The following is a 19,159-nucleotide window of genomic DNA, read 5'->3' as shown; positions in this document are numbered from 1 at the left end:
TACCGTTGTGAAGTGACCCTTAGCAATAAGATAAAGAGAAAACCGTGAGCACAGGTCAACCACCGAGAGCTTCAAGAGCTAAGGTTTCTCGTGTAAACAGGAAACGAAGCGTCCGATTACCTGCGTGTGTAAAGGCGTCCTATATTGCCTGTCGGATGGGTGAAATATAGGTGCAGGGGTAGTCAGCGCATTCATGGTATGGAGGGTTGTTTATAAATTGAATAAATAAACATGACATAACAGCAAACATCCGTATCCTTTTTGTTACATATCCACTTCCTTGTAATACAATATTTCGTAATAACGGAGAATGTATTTGAAATATGCTATTATAAGTTATTATAACTGCTTATTTGTATAAATTAATTTGATCGAATATACAAATCGAACATTTATTCAAGCTATTCAGTCCGTTTTCATGTAACCTAGTTTATGTAGGCCAGGTTTTCTGAGAAGGCGCGTTGCAAATGCTTTAAACACTCAGTTGAATGTACATATACAACCATCGCTATATGTCGAAATATACTTTTTTTTTTGCATCTCAATTTTAGAAATAATAAGGATTATACACAACAACATTGAACCAAAAGTGTATTAGTAGCCTATATGGAATGAGTTATAGTCAGACCCAAAGCCCAACTCAGGAAGCAGATGTGTTGTTCTGTAGGCTACTGCTCACCGTCCATATACACCTATTTGTTTTTGGTTGTGTACTTTATAAGTCAACGCCGATACATACCAAATCAAACGATTAGTTTGCCTTGCTTTGGAGTCCGTTTCACGATGTGCAACTATTCTGAAAGTCTAATGTTATGTATTTGGTTGGGTGAATGAAGACAGCCACGCACGTTACGCTATCCAGTTGAACTGAGGGAATATCAATATGCAGCCTACCAATTTTACTTTCATACCACATGAATTCCTCACTGACAATATAGGAAAACAAAATCCAAACACTTGGATTGCCACTGACTATTATATTGGGATTATTGCATTGGTGATTTATCCTGTAGTTTAGTTCATTGTTATGATTCATAATCACAATATTCATATAATTGTACTTACTTATATGTAATTTACCATTCCAGTAGAATGCAATTCATAATTGCAATTCATGGTGGTAGGTTAACACTGACTGTAGTTCCGGAAGAGAGGGGGCTGCCTTGCTGCACGAGCACAAACTTTCAGACCAATAGGAAAGCTTCTACCTATAAACTCAAACTTCCATTGGCGGACCTAGCCTCGCCGAGGAGAAAAGTTTTGGAAGACCGACCCATGATTTGTCTGGATTGAAATGTAAGCCTGTCTCTCCTGCTATCAGGAAACACATCGCGGATTTGTCCTTCTCACTACTATCGTTAGTTCGGTTAACACAGTACCCGTGGCCGGAGGAGAGCGAGGATTTGTGCTCCCCTAGACAGGTTTCCGGACAACAGCGAAACTGGACTCGGAACTGGACGGAAGGCGTAACTCCGAGATCCCAATAATAATTTGTGGACTAAACGCAATGGGTAAGTTTATATGGAAATATTGTGTGGCCGATTATGGAGTTAGTCTATAACAAGGCACTCGACCGGATATTCCTACATCTTTCAAGGAACGAATTATACCTACATTCTAATGAATCAATTATGATTGTAGGCCTATGGCTTGTACAGCGATGGTATGGCTTCAAATAAAGGCCGAACAGTTTTGAGCTTCAGTTGGTTTTATTATGGGATTTTCCAGTGGCCAGTATTAATAGCCAATTAGTAAAACTATAGCATAGCTATGCGTAAAACATATTTTTACTGCAAATGTATCTTGAAATTCAAATACAACGCGATAACAATGGAGCAGTATGTTATGCACAAACTGAAAAGGTGCGGGGGTTTAATTTGCAGGGGGCTGCCTAAAGGTGGGACTTGTTGTTATTTTCATCACACGCTTAGTGATTCGATTCTTACGCATCTGTTTCGAGTGCATTAAATATATATATCCCAATACATTTAAGACAGTATTAATAGCCAATTAGTAAAACTATAGCATATGCTGTAAATAAGCATTTAATTTGTCCTTAACGGGTTGAAAACGACGTTGCAGACCGCCTTATGTCGACTAAGGACTCAAGGAACGGGAAGCACGATTAACAACACTAGTCCTAAAGGGCCTTTACAGGCTACTACAGCAACAAGTCGTTTAATTTAAGATTTGTGTTTCATTGTGTTGCCTCTGTGTATGTTTCCATGACACCAGAGCCAGCCTTTGGAGAGGTGAACCAGCTCGGCGGGGTTTTTGTCAACGGCAGACCGCTTCCCAACGCAATCCGGCTGCGGATTGTAGAGCTCGCCCAGCTGGGCATCAGGCCTTGCGACATCAGCAGACAGCTCCGGGTCTCCCACGGCTGCGTCAGCAAGATACTGGCCCGGTACAACGAGACCGGCTCTATACTCCCGGGAGCGATCGGGGGCAGCAAACCACGGGTCACCACGCCTACAGTGGTCAAGCACATACGGACATACAAGCAGAGGGACCCGGGTATCTTCGCCTGGGAGATCCGGGACAGGCTACTGGCTGACGGAGTTTGTGACAAGTTCAATCTACCATCTGTGAGCTCCATCAGTAGGATCCTCCGCAACAAGATTGGGAATCTGTCCCAGCAGAGCCAGTATGAGTCCAGCAAGCAGTCGTCTCACCCACCACAACCAACGCTACCATACAACCACATATACTCGTATCCGACCCCCATCGGAGCCTCTGGGACCAAAGTACCGACTCCCCCGGGCATGCACTCCCTCCCTGGACACATGGCTATGCACAGGATATGGCCCTCCTCCCACTCGGTAACAGATATTCTGGGGATTCGGTCGATAACAGAGCAACAAAGTAAGCATGATTTTTACTTTGGTACACGGGCAAACCAATTGCTGTAGTAAATGGTTAAAATTAATAGGAAAACGCATGGGTTGGGGTATGTGTGTGTGTGTGTAGTGGGCCTAGTGGCAAGATGTGTAACTTTATTAATTTGGAGGTATGCAGTTAAATGTATGACCAATGCACATACCGGTCTGTATATGGACTATGTTACTTACGAATAACAGATAAAAGAGTGACTATTCTGGAACGAACTGCAAAAAAATAAATTGGCTAAGTTAATTATGTGTTATTTTGCCAGTATTGGTGAGTGCATACATGAGTAAAGTTTAGTTCCTAGTTCAAAGGTTGCATTAAAACAGATGGTTAAAGGAAGGCTTGCAACTAATAAGTAAGGGGCGGATGTGGAATATTAGTGGGATAATGAAGGGAAGGCGCAGCGGTGCACGAGGAGATGAACTAAAATCAAAATGAGGTGTTCTTGGCTTTGCCATGCCATGTCTTACAGCCAGACATTTTGTTCTTGCACGACTTGCTTCAAAATACACTCCCCTGAAATGCAGTTTCACATGCTTTTAGTCTACCAGGCTGCCCTGTGTTGTTCCCTAAAGGCCCTATCCGAGTTTAGAGACTTGTTTTTGTTACTTACAGTCATGTTTGGAAAGTTAGGTTTCACTAGTGTGCTACCACAAATGCAAGTCTGTTTTGGAAGCATTGTAAAGCAAATCTGACCTCCATCAATCAGGATACATTACTGTTGTTGTGAATATCATATTTAGTGACAACGTTTCTCGTGTTAGCAGAGTGTTAGATGTCAGTCGACCACCTATGCGCTTGTCATACCCGTGCTTCTGTCAGAAGTTAGAACGGCCTCAGGTCTCACCGCCTTGTGGATATGAACATGCCCTTCTCCTTAGTGCTTGTGCAGTCCTCATTAGATCCATGAGGCCTCGGCCATTCCATGTACTCATTTAACTCAGACAATCTAAACAACAAGGCTTCGCCCCTCAAAGGCAACGCAGATCTTCAAGCCGAACAAGAATTCCCGGAGAGGAATGTGTTCTCAAAGGATGCCTTTATAAACAACGTATGCATTTACAAATTATTAGCAGATGTTTGCTGCAGGTTTTGAAAGCCGAAATAAGTGTCATGTACACTGAATGACGTGAGGCCTTTTAGCGCCACAATCACTTCGCCAGCCTCGAGACTCAGGTTTTCATCAAGCAAATCCCTGCTATTGGGTTTACACTACAACAGTGGATGAATACAGTAGACCTATTCTGAGACGAAGAGCACGTTGACGCATATGGCGAATATTGCCGTCATGCGTAAAGATGCGTAAATCATCATAATTGCATTTGAATTATGGCGATCATTCCAAAGGCGTTGGTCATCAAATGGCACTCTCGCTCTCTCTCTCACATACACACACACACACACCTTTCGCATTGCACTATTTTATAGGCCAGGCCTACCATGCCATCGAGAAAGGAAGATAAAGTGCCATGCATATTCCTTCCTCGAATTAACCTAAGACAGCCTCATGTCAGTGAATGATTATTTTGGAAATAGCAAGAGACCCAAACATTTTAGACCGACAAAAAACATTGAAACATATGTCTATGCACAAAATACACAACTCCAAGTAAAACCTGCTTTGTTGAAAGAAAGAAAAGGGGTCCGAGAAAAAAATTATCCAATGGTCTTCTCAAGTTACAACACTGGTGGGCTTGCTTTTCCAATTCTAAACGTTAGCACCCGTGTATAATATCATATCCATCATGTCCAAAGGGGAAACGGTTAAAGTACATCTAATTTGTCCCCACAGAAAGACTGGTTTGGGTAAATGTTACTGACCATTACAGCAATGAGCTGTTCCGTTTTGATCAGTAGGCTAAGGCAAATGCACACCACACACACACACACACACACACACACACACACACACACACACACACACGGGTACCAGGCGCCTTCTGTATGAAATATAAGTTGACCTAGAATTAATTCAGATTTGAGATGCCAAAAAGCTTTTTAAGTATATAGGAATGTCTAAGCATAAAATCGCAAATGATGATCGTTGCTATTTCAAATATTTATCGTGTCTTTGCTGGATAACTTTTTGTTGGGGGGTTTTGCTAAAAAGCTGTAGGGGGTGAGGTGATATGAATGCCTAGAATGGTAGATGGGAGTGGTAGCGTGAAGTCTCTTCGGTTCATCTCCTCTGACCTTCCTCTCCTCTGTCTCTGTCTGTTTTGCCCCATGCAGTTAGTGACAGTTCGTCCTTTCCCAGTGCCAAACTAGAAGAATGGAGCATTATAAACAGGACACATTTTCCGCCGTCAGCAAGCTCTCCACTAGTCAATGGCGTGCAGGATAAACCACCGCATTCTATAGAACCTGAAGCAAAATACAAACAGGTAAAAGGAAACACATCCTTGATCAATAAAATTGCATCCTCGCCCATCTCTAACCTAATGTGTGTTAATCTCAACAACGGTGTAGTACAATATGATACCCTTCAATTTTTTTGGCCCACACTTATTGTATAATCAACGTAGAGTATGTTTTCTCGGTGCTTTTCAGTTATATTGACACGCTCTCTCCGCTGGGTGTGGGCGGTATGCCTCCAGACCAGACACCGCACCGCAGAGTGTTTTGGGCCTAGGCTAAGGGTTGTTCTTACGGCTACATTAGGCCTACTGTGCTATTACATTACTATTAGGTGTTGTAGTTTTGTAACCATCATTGGCATATGATTGATTCCCTTCTGTGACAAATTAACCATGTACCCGGGACCCCATGACTCATCAATTTCCTTGCATGTGATAGCATGTTGATAAATGGACATGCACTGAGAAGATCAGTGGCTGTCATTAGCGTAGCACGCCAAATGTAGATTTAAATTGGAACAGCTCTTGTCGATATAGCCAAACGTTGCATGGCCAAACGCTGTAGGCATAATATATTTGAGAAATGATTTAGTATTTTCTGTTGTTGAAAATCGGTGTATTTTTCAACTTTGTATTTTGCAGCCACTTGTCTTTGTCTTACAAGGTTTAGACTTTAGGGATATAAACGAGGAAACATTTTGTTTCGACTTCTCAAGTCCTCATATTTTCGACCAGTGAACGTGGCACGATGAATCAGGTCGTTGATTTACGCCATTGGACACGTTTCTACGGTTTATTTTTTGTTGCGAGAAAAGAAAATCCATAAGCATGAAACGGAGACAGACCGACTCACAAGTTAATAATAAAAGTCTAGCCGTTGGAGAAAGATTATTTAAATGTTTAAATTTGAGTGTTATGGTTGTATATGTTATGCTTACAAGGATCATTAGGACTGCCTAATTACATTACATTTCCATATTGTCTTAGCCAATGTGCTAAAATAACTAATATTAGGCCTAATGTAAATGAAAAATAAGACTGAAGTTTAAATCATTAAAACGCAATAACACATTTAAATATTTTGACCAGTAGACTACATTTTAGGCATATTTATTAAGCCCCAATAATGATTTGCACGCTGATCTAATAGAAGTTGAAAGGCATTGCTGAAATTGTGGGTTCATTCCATCGAAACTTATCCCATGCAACAATAGGCCTATAGTCGAAAAACATATTATATTTTAGTGTGTATAAACGTTGTTTCATTCCAAAGGAAGAACATCTCACTAGACTCGGGATAGTCTTGTGTGAGAAAATATGGTGCATTTTATGTTGCGAAATAATACATCGACTGCAAACGGCGCAAACAACGTGTGAGGTGGAGGGACGAGGGAGAGGACAGGGAGTGTGAGCACGAGCGTGCATGAGGGATATAGTATGTTTAAGAAAGTGAGAGGGGGAGGAGGTGGCATGCATAATTGGTATAATATATCGTCGTAGCCACGCGATCTATCTCGAGTTATGCATGGTAACGTCAATATATTCAATAGGCTACGGTTGGATGCATCAATGGGGACAAATGATGCAGAATAGCACATGCGGCGCCGGTGATATAACTCTCTGGGATAAAAATATGGAAAAAAACAAACATAGCCCAATGCTCATATGATCAGTAGGCCTATAAATTGCATAATCAGCCATAGGTGAAGTGTGTATTTTTACTTCTACGTACTTTATATTTTGCATATGTCAAAGTCTGATCTAAAGCAATCGTCAGAATATAAGAAATGCTTATAATTCGATTAATTTTCAACTATTTTGATAGTAATTTGTAACGTATGACTTTCTCTGCGTGCCACAGGTTGCTATAGGCTTATACTTGTCAATGGAAATGTATTTGTAGACGATAACTTGCTGATGTACTAAATCCTTTCAAAACGGTGCATATTCAAATCCTATAGGCCCATATTTCAAAGCACAATACACATACTGCAGTTTGCACGCACTTTCAAACACACTACTCGTCCGCCCTCACCTCATGCACACCCACAGTCCCTCCCTCTTTACAATACAACTCGAGTAGTCTTGTGGCGATTGAAGTAAGAAGTGTGAATTTTCAAAAAGCGGAAGGTCAATTGCTATATGTTGATTATGTACAAATTCAAAGACTTTGCTAAAATAAGGATTATTTTTCTCAATCTTTCGAGTGTCAGCGAACAGCGCATGTAGCCTATGCAGCTGAAACGGCACAGCTATTTACTGATAAGAATGAAACATGAAAAACTACCTCCCAATGACAGGTCCACAAAAGCATTAACATATGAATAAAGACGAAATGTATTTTTTTTTTTTTTTTTTTAAATCCATTTTTAAATCCAACACACACGTAAGTATAAATAAATGAATAGCCCGAAATCAAATAAATAAATCGTAACTTCGGGTTCTATAGGCCTACAGTAGACCTACACGGAGTACCTGATGTACTTTTAACTGTACTTGAGGAGTCCCAGTCCTGCGCCTACGGGGCTGAGGGTGAGCTATCATGTCACTCTTTGGAAGAAGAATGGAATCATTAACTTTCGATTTAAGGTAATGACACGCACATACATAAACAGTGCCCACGGCTCGGATGTGATGTTTAAATGCCTTTCTTCCGCTCCGGAACTCTAGAGTCTAGAGGATAGTTTTTTTTTTAATCAGACATAACATAGACCATTAGGTTTCATGCTAATGACAAATCACTGGTTTTGACTGACATTTTGGATACGACAGCATTTTTCCTACAGTTAAGCTTTTATTTATTATTACAGCATTGAATGCATTTCAAGGCTTATGTAGCCTAAATACCTCGAGATATTGGATTCTATTAAATATGAGAACATATTTCTTATCAGGCTAAAGACGGCCTTTGTGCAGCGTTCTCCTATACCAGTTCAGTGAACCGCTTTCATCCGTCAACACTGATTATTCTCAGTCATCTGGGTCGTTAGATGCTCTGTGCGTTAGAAAAAAATACACTGCATGGAAACGATCATCAAAAATAATGCGAATTATGTAACGAAAAGAAATAATGAATTGGTAAAAGCCTGTCTTTTCCGTTTGCCAGAATTGACTGTATCGATAGACGTTAATAGAGCTCTTGCGCACAACAGGCTAAGCCAAGGACTGTATTATTATTATTTTTACATTTTAAAAGTTTGACTTAACATTGAATATTGACAAATAAAGGGGCGAAACAAACAAAAATTAGGCCTATGCGAAAAGCAAGTCGTGTAGAATATCATGATTTGATCGAGTGAATCTAGCCTTTTCCAATAAACCTGTATGTGTGTATTTCATTATTTATCAATATCCTATAACGGGGGAAAAATATTGTATCAAATTAAGATATGGGCAACATGGGCTAGGAAAGTCTTCTTCCTGAACTATTTTCAGTTTTCACAAATTGAAATATCTTGAAAAAACTCAACATAAATTCAAAGCAGTAGGCCTAGGGAAATACTCGGTAGAAAAAGTAGATCATTTAACCTCAAACTAAAATGGCATTATGTAAATTGGCCCATAGCATTTTGCTTAGTGAAATAAAAAATATCAGTTAAATATATAGCCTCCTTAAAAACGGAAAGTGATTAGAATTGTTTTATTGCACGTGCCCTGTCATGGCTGTGGATTTCAGTCGAAAGAAAAATATATATAAGCAATGGGTGTTTAGGTTGAGGAAATCCTGGACAAATACTAGACAGGAACGAGAAGTATGCTCACTTCTGCAGAAACCATTCTTATTCTCACTAGTTACAGAATAGACCACCCATGCATATAATGTTGAAACAATTGTGTGAATTCTTCAAGTTATGTTTTGTCATGGTGCCAAATGTTACTCATGCTTAACCCTGTACTTTTCTTTCCCTTCTTAATTTCTGTCATTCCAAATCTCCCCTGTCTCAATAAACCCTCAACTTCTCCCAACCCCTATTGTATTCAGCCCCCATTTCACATGTTGTATACCTCACCACTGTACTCTTCACCCAAATTCTAACTCAAGCCTAACCCTCACTTACTCTCACTTCTCCCTCTCCCTTTCCTCCTCTCTCTCTCTACTCCCCTCACTGCCATACTATATCACATTTCCCTTGTGCCTCTCTACCTCTGTCTAACCTTGTGTTTCTCTCCTCTCTCTCTCTAACAGACCCAGAGCGGCCTGCCCGCTCTTACCTGCATCTCACTCACAGAACTAGAATGACATCCTACTTCAAAGGTCTCACCATCCTCTCTCTCTCCTCTCCCTGACAGACGCAGAGTGGCTTGCCCACAGTGAACAGTTATGTCACAGCGCCCAGCATCCCAGCCTACCACCCTCCCACCCCAGTGTCGCCCTACATGGGGTACAGCGCCACCACGTCGGCCTATGTGACCGGTCCCACATGGCAGCCGCACAGTGGCAGTGCTCTCTATCACCACAGCTGTGACAACATTGCCGCTCCGCTGGCCTTCAAGGGTATGACAGCCCACCACCGTGACGCCATCCACCCCCATGCCCACCCCATCACCGCCTCAGCACTGTAGAACACAGACAGACGGGCCGGTCAGACGGACGGAGAGACAGAGGGAAGAAGAAGGGGAGCAGGACAGACGGACGGGCGGATGGAGATAAAAGAGGAGGGAGGAAGGAGATAAGGAGAAACAAGTCCTCCTTTACCATGGGTCTGGTGCCAGCTCATTACACTCACCTCTTCTGTATTTATATGGTGACCTCACCTAGGCCCCATATCCATCACAACATTCTCTTCCATACCAAAGACACAGTGATCTCACCTAGGCCCCATATCCATCACAACATTCTCTTCCATACCAAAGACACGGTGATCTCACCTAGGCCCCATATCCATCATAACATTCTCTTCCATACCAAAGACACAGTGACCTCACCTAGGCCCCATATCCATCACAACATTCTCTTCCCTCCTAAAGACACGGTGACCTCACCTATTCCCCATATCCATCACAACATTCTCTTCCATACCAAAGACATGGTGTGGAGAACTCAAGTTAACGCACAGTTAAAGACAGGACATGGAAGGGAAACCTTGCCACACTATCTACAGACATGACACTGGTCTGTGGCCCTGCAGAAAGCTGTCAGGACAGGTGTATTGAAGGACTGACTGGCTGTTTCTCATATTTCCATGGCGGAAATTGTGCCATTCTCATCAAGGACTTGCCTCTTAAACCCATTTCTGCACACTTCTCTGCAAATGTTATTAGGGACAGGAGCTAAAGTACTGTAGGACAATCACAACCACGAGGGAAAAACAACGTTTGCATTTAAGTGTATCAGGGGTGATATCAATTGGTATTGTTTTGGATGTTTGTATTTGTATTTTTTTGTTTATTATTTTGACAAGTTACAATCTTAATATTGAACATTGTTTTTTCACTTCTCGACTTAAATGTATCTCCATGTGTATTTATTAGACTGACTAAAAGGTACTAGGGTTGAACGGAGTACAATTATTACATCAGAAGGCCACGGTGGAAACAGTGTAGTCCTATACGGATGTTCCCAACACACTTTGACAGCCTTGTGTAAATGTTTGAAACGACATTATGATAAAACGGTACAGCTGCACAGGTCCAATCTATCCACAATGAAATTGAATGTATCTTAATTAAAGGAAACTGTGTGGATTTGACCCGATTCTTCCTGAATTGTAGCAGTTGTTTCAAAAGACATTTCAAAAACTCTTGTGTTTAGAAGGCCTATCCCAAAAACACCTTCTGAGTGAAATAATATTCTACACACTTTTAAATGTCACACGCGTCGTTGTGCTGAATGACCCAGTGTTGTATAAATATATGCAATCATTTGATACATTTTAAGCAAGCGCTTAGTTCTTACATGAAAGATTTTTGAGGGTCATAAAATCGTTACAATTTGTCAGTGATATTAGGCTATTTGTTGGCTACGACTCGAGGTTCAGAATGGCTGAAAAATCGACATTGTTTACAATAACTTCTCGAAACATTCTCTGTGTGGTTGCTACTTTCTTTTGCCAACCTGATGTTCGCTTGCCATGAGGCGAGAAGGGCCGAATGTTGCGTGCGTGATTCCAACTGGGCTTCGGGCGTAGTCAACTCATGGCAGAGTGGTATATACGTCGGCTGTCTCGTATAAAATTGATTCACTTGGAATTTGGGAGAGGAAAAACGTTGGAAGGTTGCCGACGGGGTGCTCTACAACATCGTAATCCATAGAGAATACATCTCGTTCTTTCTCCTTTCCCCCTTTATGGCATTTTGACTCTGAAGGGGTAGGCCGCATTCCAATTACGCATGTGTGTTGAATTCATTTTTGACCATTGTAACCTTCTTCTCCTACCGATAATATCTTTACCCATATTAAAATGCACAGCTTTTGGCGTAGATAACATTTATTTTGTTGTAGTTTTAAATACATTTGTTCTAAAGACACACACTAGAAATGTATCCATGGTTTTTAATAATACTTTTTTTCTCCAGTCTCAATGGATCGGAAAATATTGTGCGTAAAACGTGACCAAAAGGGAGTGATTCAATGAGTGTCTCAAGAATCGACATGAGAGAAAGATGACGTTCAGAAGGTCCATTTAACCATGGATGGGGTAAAGCACTCGAACCACAAGGTCACTATTTTGGTACCTGTTTTCGTCATCTAGGTATAAGCAAAAACCTTTGTGCCTCCAATGGCATTGTGTCTGTCTGATCAAGGGGCTGATGGAGGGAGGAGGAGAGAGAGCGTATGTATGTATGCATGTATGTATGTCGGAGTAGCAAACCGACCTCCAATCCAACTCGGAGACTAGTACTGACAAAGACATACTGTTTTGCCTGTGGTCTGTGAGGTCACCAGCCACCTGACCTAGAGTGTGTACACTCATTAAGTCCTTAGCAAACAGCAGGCCAGCAGCACCAGGCTGAGGTTGTGCTGCAAGAGGTGTGTACGTGTTTGTTTGTGTGTGTGTGTGTGGTGTGTGTGTGAGCTTGATGAAACATGGCAGCTCCTTTACAAAGTATACTTCATTAATGTATTACATAGGCAAGGACGTAGGTTTCAGAGGTGTGTGTGTGTGTGTGTATATATGTGTGTGTGTGTGTGTGTGAGAGAGAGAGAGAGAAGTGTGTGTAAGCTTGATGAAACTCGGGAGCTATTTCACATTAACATATTATATATGTGCCACAAAGAAAAGGGGATGGGTGCCCAAGTCCCCACCAGCCCAGCCCGCCAGTGTTACAGCATAAACAGTCCCTCTGTTTGTGCGACAGTGTAAACATTCCTCTGTCCTTTGCAGGCCGGTGCTGATTTGACTTGGAAAGCACTCTCCCCCGCATCCAGTGGTCACGGACCGTTGCATCAGGGATCCTAGTGTTGTTTTTGACCGTACGTGAGCCACATCACAGACCTGCAGTGAGATGATCAGGAGCCCTATGTATAAAGTGTCTCGCAGTATTAGTGCTGATTTAGGATCAGTTTAGCCTTTTAGATCACAATGACAGATTGCATGGACGGGGGGGACGGGGGGGTGATCCTAGATCAACACTACTAGTGAAATACACATACACTGTACCAGCCCTACTTAGAATCCCTTCAATCCATCATCAAACAACAACCCAGTCACAGCGTTCAACCTTAAGACATGAGAGGTGAGAAAAGATTGGCTGTGCTACACGGTATGGGTTGATGTAGACTGACAAAACAACGAAAACGCACATCACTCTTGGACAAAGTCCATTTCTTTTGGCTCATAGGAATGAAACAAAAAATATAACCACGTTAAATTAAGCCAATGCTTTACATTTTCTGGGGAATAATAATACATGGGAATTATATAACGCTTTTCAATGACCCAGAGTCGCTTTAAAATAGTAGAAAAGTAAAAAAAATTAAAACAATGCCTGAGTAACAGCCAGAAAATCTATGATCCAAATGTTTGTAAACAACCATAACTAGTTTGATGTAAAACTATGGGTACTCTTTAGTCTAATCTGGGCACTCTTCAGGATAATGTAGGTCAAACGTTATGGAAGTGAGGTCTAATAGGGAAACTGTCGTTTTAAGAATGAAGGGGGGGACACACATGTTGTTAATTAATGATGTTGAGTCTGCCTCCAAATGTCATATGGTTATCTTTACTCCACTACACGCAATCAGAAACAAGACAAGCTCCAACTAAAGTGTGCTACACACACACTACTGGTATACATGGGTTAAGAGCGCATTTAAATGCACGCACGCACACACAGTGTACTAAAGTAACACTAAGCAGGGTGCTACACACACTCAGTCTAATAAAGTAACACTAAGCAGGGTGCTATACACACACTCAGTCTACTAAAGTAACACGAAGCAGGGTGCTACACACACACACTCAGTTTACTAAAGTAGCACTAAGCAGGGTGCTATACACACACTCAGTCTACTAAAGTAACACTAAGCAGGGTGCTACACACACACTCAGTTTACTAAAGTAACACTAAGCAGGGTGCTACACACACACTCAGTCTACTAAAGTAACACTAAGCAGGGTGCTACACACACACACTCAGTCTACTAAAGTAACACTAAGCAGGGTGCTACACACACACACACACACACACACACACACACACACACACACACACACACACATAGTCTACTAAAGTAACGCGAAGCAGGGTGCTACACACACACACTCAATTTACTAAAGTAGCACTAAGCAGGGAGCTATACACACACTCAGGCTACTAAAGTAACACTAAGCAGGGTGCTACACACACACTCAGTCTAATAAAGTAACACTAAGCAGGGTGCTACACACACACTCAGTCTAATAAAGTAACACTAAGCAGGGTGCTACACACACACACACACACACACACACACACACACACACACACACACACACACACACACACACACACACACACACACACACACACACTCAGTCTACTAAAGTAACACTAAGCAGGGTGCTACACACACACACTCAGTCTACTAAAGTAACACTAAGCAGGGTGCTACACACACACTCAGTCTAATAAAGTAACACTAAGCAGGGTGCTACACACAGACTCAGTCTAATAAAGTAACACTAAGCAGGGTGCTACACACACACTCAGTCTAATAAAGTAACACTAAGCAGGGTGCTACACACACACACACACACACACACACACACACACACACACACACACACACACACACACACACACACACACACACACACACACTCAGTCTACTAAAGTAACACTAAGCAGGGTGCTACACACACTCAGTCTAATAAAGTAACACTAAGCAGGGTGTTACACACACACTCACACACTCAGTCTACTAAAGTAACACGAAGCAGGGTGCTACACACACACACTCAGTTTACTAAAGTAGCACTAAGCAGGGTGCTATACACACACTCAGGCTACTAAAGTAACACTAAGCAGGGTGCTACACACACACTCAGTCTACTAAAGTAACACTAAGCAGGGTGCTACACACACACTCAGTCTACTAAAGTAACACTAAGCAGGGTGCTATACACACACTCAGTCTAATAAAGTAACACTAAGCAGGGTGCTACACACACACACACACTCAGTCTAATAAAGTAACACTAAGCAGGGTGCTATACACACACTCAGTCTAATAAAGTAACACTAAGCAGGGTGTTACACACACACTCACACACTCAGTCTACTAAAGTAACACGAAGCAGGGTGCTACACACACACACTCAGTTTACTAAAGTAGCACTAAGCAGGGTGCTATACACACACTCAGGCTACTAAAGTAACACTAAGCAGGGTGCTACACACATACTCAGTCTACTAAAGTAACACTAAGCAGGGTGCTACACACACACTCAGTCTACTAAAGTAACACTAAGCAGGGTGCTATACACACACTCAGTCTAATAAAGTAACACTAAGCAGGGTGCTACACACACACACACTCAGTCTACTAAAGTAACACTAAGCAGGGTGCTACACACACACTCAGTCTACTAAAGTAACACTAAGCAGGGTGCTACACACACACTCAGTCTACTAAAGTAACACTAAGCAGGGTGCTACACACACACACTCAGTCTACTAAAGTAACACTAAGCAGGGTGCTACACACACACACACACACACACACACACACACACACACACACACACACACACACACACACACACACACACACACACACACACACACACATAGTCTACTAAAGTAACGCGAAGCAGGGTGCTACACACACACACTCAATTTACTAAAGTAGCACTAAGCAGGGAGCTATACACACACTCAGGCTACTAAAGTAACACTAAGCAGGGTGCTACACACACACTCAGTCTAATAAAGTAACACTAAGCAGGGTGCTACACACAGACTCAGTCTAATAAAGTAACACTAAGCAGGGTGCTACACACACACTCAGTCTAATAAAGTAACACTAAGCAGGGTGCTACACACACACACACACACACACACACACACACACACACACACACACACACACACACACACACAGTCTACTAAAGTAACACTAAGCAGGGTGCTACACACACTCAGTCTAATAAAGTAACACTAAGCAGGGTGCTATACACACACTCAGTCTAATAAAGTAACACTAAGCAGGGTGTTACACACACACTCACACACTCAGTCTACTAAAGTAACACGAAGCAGGGTGCTACACACACACACTCAGTTTACTAAAGTAGCACTAAGCAGGGTGCTATACACACACTCAGGCTACTAAAGTAACACTAAGCAGGGTGCTACACACACACTCAGTCTACTAAAGTAACACTAAGCAGGGTGCTACACACACACTCAGTCTACTAAAGTAACACTAAGCAGGGTGCTATACACACACTCAGTCTAATAAAGTAACACTAAGCAGGGTGCTACACACACACACACTCAGTCTACTAAAGTAACACTAAGCAGGGTGCTACATACACAACTACAGAAATACATGGGGTTAGGCGCGCTCTTGTTCATTGGACTTTTTAAAAGGAAGGTGACAATAGACAGATTGTTTTCTATGTGTCTTAAAAACAGCATGTTTAAACACACAGGTGAGTAAAAACGATAAATTAGCAGGTCCGTTCTGGGGAGCCAAACCACTGCACATCTGGTGTGTGTGGCATGATGCTTTAACAGAGACTAGGTTAGGTGTACCTTCCATTTTTAACCCTGTCAGCACAGAACACTACCGTCAAACTCAAAGTGTGGATCCTACACACGGTATTGGGGAAGCTACTTTGAAAATATAGTTTACCAAGCTACCAATTACTTCACACTGAAAAACTGTTAAGCTACACTAAAGTTACGCTTAAAAAATATATAGTTTACTTAACTGAAGTTACTTTGAAAAGCAGTTTCACTACAGCTAAACTACTTATTGATCAATTTAAATCTGAAATGTCAAACTACACATTTCAAGAACAAATCACTTTGAGGTCATACTATATGTTAAAACAATGTAATTTTGCCTATTAAACACACGCAAAAAAACAAATGTTTCAAGTGATAATGAGGCAGGTTTGATGCAAAATAAGTATTGTGTAGTTACAGTAGGTAGCTACGACGCTAAATGTAAAAAAAAAAGTTATGAACTACTGAAAACACTACCCAGATTTGAATTTAGTTCAACTCCCACCAAACTACTGCAAAATGCAGTTGAACTACATATAGTTACCTACTCCCTAACACTGCCTACAAATACTGGATACACTGGATACAGTATTTTCATCTTTCACTTCCCTCTATATCCACTGTGGCCTGGTAGGGAAAAAACAGGCTGCTACTTCATTGAAGCTGTGACAAGGCTACTACTGTATGTTTTCTCATGATTGCACAGTTGTCAAAGAGGAGACGGGGCCATTCTGAGGAAGACATGTCAGCATTGGAGACAGACAAGAGAGAGCAAGGAATTCCTACACAGGTGGGGGAGTGAAGGAACGGAGAACGGCGAGGCCGGGGTAGAGCGTGGCGGTATATGTTCAGTAAAGGGGGAAGGCGTTACAGTTTGCATGCCTGTATGCGTGTGTGAGGGAGGAGTGTACTGCGTTGCTACGTTACTCCAGTGCACATACCGAACACATGTTGCAAGAACTCCAGAACAAACGCATGCATTCGACACTCCATTACGAAGAGAACAGGTTAAGCATTTACAATTCCATCCATCCGCAGCCTTCAGTTGTTAGTCTATCACCGACCGTACAGTGGGCCTCGGGGCAAAGAACCGGGAGTCTTTCCATTTTGGCAGAGAGCAGCTCACACATTAATGATGAGTGTCAAATAGCAACCTGACTCAACATAGCCTACTGCTGAGTGCTGCCAATGGAGAGGGGGGTGGGGGGGGGGGGTGGAGAGAGAAGGAGCCAGGCTAAGCCACAGGTGTGTGTGTGTGTGTGTGTGTGTGTGTGTGTGTGTGTGTGTGTGTGTGTGTGTGTGTGTGTGTGTGTGTGTGTGTGAGAGCGTGCCTACAGGAGATATACAGTAGAATGAGAGAGTGTGTTGTAGACTCCATTCTCTGCTCAAATATTTGAATATCTGGAGGTTGTTACTTGAGCTTGTTGTAAGCTACGCAGCACCAGTGATTCAGTCAGCCCCACAGACCCCGAGAGGAGACTGATATGGCTAACAGCTTCTATGGCTGACAGGAACACAAACTCATGCATGCACGCACACACGTCTCTCTCTCTCCCTCCCTCCCTCCCTCCCGCACACACACAAACACACACACACACACTTCAAGTTTGACGTGTTTTAATCTGTCACATACAAGTAGCTTCATAGGGATTTTGAAAAAGATTTTCTACGAAAAAAAGAAAAAAAATCACAAACTATTTCAAGATATCAATGCGAGTCTATTGTCTTCTATGATGATTTTGTCATTTCTATTCAATGTGTACAAAAATGACAGAATTTTACAGGAGGCTTCATCCTGTGCCTGATTCCGTTTATGTGAAGTCGACTTTGAATTAATGCACTGTGGGTGGAGCGCGTGTGTGTTTGTGTGTGTGTGTGTGTGTAATCTGGACATTTGGGCTTGGAACACCGTGGCTGTGTGTTTGTAAGAGTTTGTAGTGGACTCTAAACCCCCTGTATGTTAAATAGGTTTACATTAGTATGGCAGCGAGATACAATATAGGACTCATCTATGCACACAGTATGTAATGGCATGCATGGCTATTGTATTAGAAGTGTTAAGTTGTTCCCAATAATGTTTGTGCATTAAATGAGGCAGGGCCTTGATTTGTCGAGGTGGATTATTATTGAGTGTAATGGAAGATGAGCTTGGACGTTGCAATGTGGATAACAGATCAGTGTTACGCGTTATGGTTCTATTCCGATTATACTATGGTTGTATTCTGGTTGTACTATGGTTGCATTCTGGTTATACTATGGTTGCATTCTGGTTGTACAATGGTTGTATGTATGGGACGGGCACTAGCTGGAACAGTCTATTGGAGGTCACAGGGTTTAGGGAGGCCTGTGGATGTTGGAACCTGAGACAGCAGGCCCCCTAAGGCTGCCTGGTGGGCTTCAGTAAACTACCTGGTGGGCATCCTAATAGATTGCCTGGTGGGCACCTCATCACCAGTTCTTATTTAACCATCCAGATACGTATTCATACACCAGCAGCATCACAGCTCCACCTAGGAGGAGGAGAAGACAACGGGGCATAGAGATGAATACAATACTACACATTATAATACTGATAATGTCATCTAATTCCATGTGTGGAGTTGTAGGGCTGGGCGACATGCCCAAAATATCATATCATGGTATTAAAAATAATCGGACGGTATGATGGTATTTAACAGTATTTAAAACATTCCACAGGCCACAATCAACAGCCTGATCAACTCTATGCGAAGGAGATGTTTCACACTGCATGAGGA

At 42.0% G+C, this 19,159-nt stretch overlaps 2 protein-coding genes across 2 annotated transcripts in view; one reads left to right on the top strand and one right to left on the bottom strand.

The window, feature by feature from the left end:
- The first annotated feature begins 1,264 nt into the window (after positions 1–1,264).
- On the top strand, positions 1,265–10,931 carry pax9 (paired box 9). The gene is made up of 4 exons (XM_029687641.2): positions 1,265–1,511; positions 2,236–2,865; positions 5,122–5,273; positions 9,537–10,931. Exons 1-4 carry the CDS (start codon positions 1,508–1,510, stop codon positions 9,807–9,809), a joined length of 1,059 nt encoding a protein of 352 aa, XP_029543501.1. The 5' UTR covers positions 1,265–1,507; the 3' UTR covers positions 9,810–10,931.
- Positions 10,932–18,003: 7,072 nt separating this feature from the next.
- The window catches only part of slc25a21 (solute carrier family 25 member 21), a 173,771-nt gene continuing 172,615 nt past the window's right edge, over positions 18,004–19,159 (bottom strand). Inside the window, exon 11 of the mRNA XM_065003342.1 lies at positions 18,004–18,913. Within this exon, the coding sequence (XP_064859414.1) occupies positions 18,852–18,913 (62 nt within the window). The 3' untranslated portion in view covers positions 18,004–18,851. The remainder of the gene's footprint in view (positions 18,914–19,159) is intronic.

This window comes from Oncorhynchus nerka, linkage group LG18 (genome assembly GCF_034236695.1).
Source record: "Oncorhynchus nerka isolate Pitt River linkage group LG18, Oner_Uvic_2.0, whole genome shotgun sequence".
In the NCBI taxonomy this organism is placed as follows: domain Eukaryota; kingdom Metazoa; phylum Chordata; class Actinopteri; order Salmoniformes; family Salmonidae; genus Oncorhynchus; species Oncorhynchus nerka.
Note: the sequence above shows the minus strand (reverse complement) of the source record. Positions and strands in the feature narration are given on the sequence as shown.